This window comes from Lactuca sativa, chromosome 3 (genome assembly GCF_002870075.4).
Source record: "Lactuca sativa cultivar Salinas chromosome 3, Lsat_Salinas_v11, whole genome shotgun sequence".
Lineage (NCBI taxonomy): Eukaryota > Viridiplantae > Streptophyta > Magnoliopsida > Asterales > Asteraceae > Lactuca > Lactuca sativa.
In genome coordinates, this window is record NC_056625.2 from 244,967,087 (window position 1) to 244,970,477 (window position 3,391).

The 3,391-nt window shown below is 39.3% G+C and overlaps 1 protein-coding gene across 1 annotated transcript; it reads left to right on the top strand.

Annotated features, from left to right (window-relative positions):
• Positions 1 to 1,721: 1,721 nt before the first annotated feature.
• Positions 1,722 to 2,887, top strand: LOC111911812 (uncharacterized). Its single transcript, XM_023907558.1, has 3 exons — positions 1,722 to 1,833; positions 2,056 to 2,432; positions 2,480 to 2,887. Exons 1-3 carry the CDS (start codon positions 1,722 to 1,724, stop codon positions 2,885 to 2,887), a joined length of 897 nt encoding a protein of 298 aa, XP_023763326.1.
• The last annotated feature ends 504 nt before the right edge of the window (positions 2,888 to 3,391 follow it).

Consider the following 3,391-nt stretch of genomic DNA (forward strand, 5'->3'; position numbering starts at 1 on the left):
AGTAGTATAACGGTAAAAAGACTGACGACAACGGACGTCGGATGAAGAAGTTATGAATTTTAACGGACTTTTCCTGTCCCGGCCCGTTAAAAATATAATAATAATAATAATGAAATTAAAATTAGCCGATGGAGTCTAAACGAAAGTTGTAGAGTATATTCTCGCCTACGTGTGGATATACAAAACGTCAAAAACAGATTATATAAATTTTATTTCGGATAATATCTGAGACCATGACAAGGTTGATCCAATCTGAAGGGTACGCTCAGCGTACCTAGTTGTACGCCCCATGTACTTTGGTTTTGCACGGTCCGAAGAGAGGCCACGATCCACCACCCAAAGCTTGACACGTGGAAGACTGATCCAAACTACGCCCCGCGTAATGCCTCGTACGCCCAACGTACGTGCGAGGTTCAGCCCCTATAAAAGGGCAGCGAGGCCTCCGACTTTTGTTGCTAATTTTGACACTTCTTCACCCTAACCTTCTTTCTTCTTGGTATTTTATACCCCCAAAGGCCCCGTATCATTCCCGAGTCCCGAAGCAAGTCCCGAAGCCCCGAAGTTCCCAAGAAAATTATACTTTCAAGTTGAAACTCTGCCCGTGTAAGGCCGGTTTTAACCTAAATTCCCCGGTTTCGTCACAGAAAGTCATATTTAGAGCCGAAGTGCTGCCCAATTTACTATATTAGCCCCCCAGTTATTTTACGGTGAGTTTAATATATAGGAACAATTGTATGTTATGTGTTATATGTGCCATGTGCTTTTCAGTGTTGTTATTCCGAGTTATTTTCCCGTATTATTTTTATTTCTGCTATTTATGATAGCAAAGTTATACCTTTGACCATGTGATCTGCGAAAGGACTTAGATTTACGGTGGTACTGGTACGTAGCCTCTGGCCATGTAGAGCATGTCTCTGTAAGAGAATGACTTCTATTCTATGGCATTGGCAGATGGTTAGACAGGGCTATAAGCCTGAAATCTACCGAAATATTTAAATCAGAAAGTGTATGTCTTCTGTGCCATTTGGGTCGAAGCTTTATTGATGTATATCAAGTATAGAAATTGTCATGTCTCATTGATCGTATATCTTTGAATCAGGTTATTCGTTGATATGGAAAGCATGTCATATGATACTCATCTACCTTTGTTGTTTCTTGTTCCTCTTTGCTTTTGCCATATTGAAGTATATATATGGCATAACGTTATATTGTATCTATTATTGAACTCACTAAGCGTCACAACTTACCCTCTCAATGTTTAACAATTGCAGGAGATAAGTAACCAGTATGGTTATATACTGTTGGAAGATGTATAATAGTTTTTACTATTACTTTTGTACTTTGGTTTATGTATGTATAAAATTACAATATCCTGGGTAGTTATGTAATATACTAAAACTTAGTCGGTTTGTATCCAATCTTTTGTAATCACTTTATCAATGTAAAATATCTTTTTTATGAATATGCATGTAGCATGTTTTGGAGTATCTATATTGTGAAATACGAAAGTTGGGGTCTTTCAATCATGGTATCAGAGCGGTGGTTTAAGTGAACTAAATTCCACGGATTGGTATTTAGACTTAAACCGTCAGAAGTTCAATATATGAACGGTTTCGTTAGGAGTATATGGATACGAACCATAGGAAAGACTTAAGTAAAGTATTAGGTAATAATAAATCCTGATATTCTAAAATACTATATTACTCCAAATTTTCAGAAGAATGGCTGAACAGGAAGGTAGCCATACCCGTGAGGTTGGTGGAGGTCCTCAACCTGGTAAAGTAAATACTCCAGTATCTCCTCGTGAGAAGCGACTATTGGGTAAACTTACTGGTATTATTCGACAGACTTTCGAAGAACATAAAAAGAATGGTGATAAAGGAAAAGAGAAAGCCACTGGAGAATCTTCAAAAGGGGAGGTGAAGCGTCCCTCGTTCAAAGATTTCAAGAGTAGTGGTGCTACGGAGTTTTCAGGTGTTCTTAATCCCATTATTGTTCTTAACTGGATCCAGAACACATAGAAAGTGTTTTGTATTTCTCATGTGGATAATGAAGACAAGGCTAATTATGCTTCTACTATGCTCGTCGGAGAAGCCTTGGTCTGGTGGGAAGCCACATATGAAGCTCTCAACGAGTATGACCAGGAGAATTTATCGTGGGAGATGTTCAAAACTCGTTTGCTAGAGAAGTATTGTTCTCTAGACATGAGGAGGAGATTGGAGAAAGAGTTTCTTGAGCTTAAGCAAGAAGGAATGACCGTGAATGAGTATGAAACTCAATTCAATCAAAGAGCACGCTTTGCCACAAAGTATATCCTAACCGAAGACGATAAAATTCAGTTATTCTTGGATGGACTACGGTATGAGATTCGCGATTTCGTAGCTAATCAGGATGTTTTGTCCTTTGACAAAGCTGAGAGTATGCTTGAAAGCGTGAGCATGACTTAGAGATAAATGGTGCCACTTTTTCTATTCCAAAGCATCCACGTATCGATCAAACTGTTTCTGTTACCTTTATTCCACCAACTCGATCTATTCAATCTGATTCTAATACAAGAGAGCAATCTCAGAGCTCCATTCATGGTCGCGATAGATCACAATCTTTTTCTATTCAATCGCCATCATGTCGCATTTGTGGAAGGAATCATCCGGGCCAATGCAAAATAGACAAGGAATCCGTTGTCTATTATGGATGTGGAGAAATAGGTCACATAAGGCCGGCTTGCCCAAGGAAGGATGTTACTTGTTATGCATGTGGTATTACTGGCCACAAGAAGCGTTTTTGGCCCACTCTTACAAGTCAAATGGCGGGGAGTCAAGCTTCCGTTCAACAAGGAAAGAATACTCCAAAGGAGGAGGTGCTAAAAGCTAAGGGCCGTGCATTCTAGATTACCATAGAGGAGGCACGCGAGGACCCAAATATTATGACGGGTACATGTCTTGTCAACTCTAGACCTACTCACATCTTATTTGATTCTGGTGCCTCAAATTCTTTTGTGTCTCATGAATTTGCGCATTCTTTTCAAGTTGTTTGCTATGCACTCGTGCAACCATTTCACGTAGATGCCATAGGAAGTGTATCATTACTTGCTGGTAAAGTCCATAGAGATTTTGTCATGAAAACTGAAGGTTATAGTTTTCTTGTTAACCTTATTCCCATCTTCTTGCCCAACTTTGATAATATTCTCGGCATGGAATGGTTGTTAAAGAACACACTCAGGTGTGAAAAGTTTCTTTGTGAAAACTTATGAATGGTGACTTGGGAACTACGAGACAATACTTGCGACGAGTATGAGTAGGTGTGAATAGTAGTAGAGGCCTATACTACTGAAAGCACAGGACTCACACTTGGATAAGGGAAAGTCACAAGGTTACCAAGAAACTAGTAATTG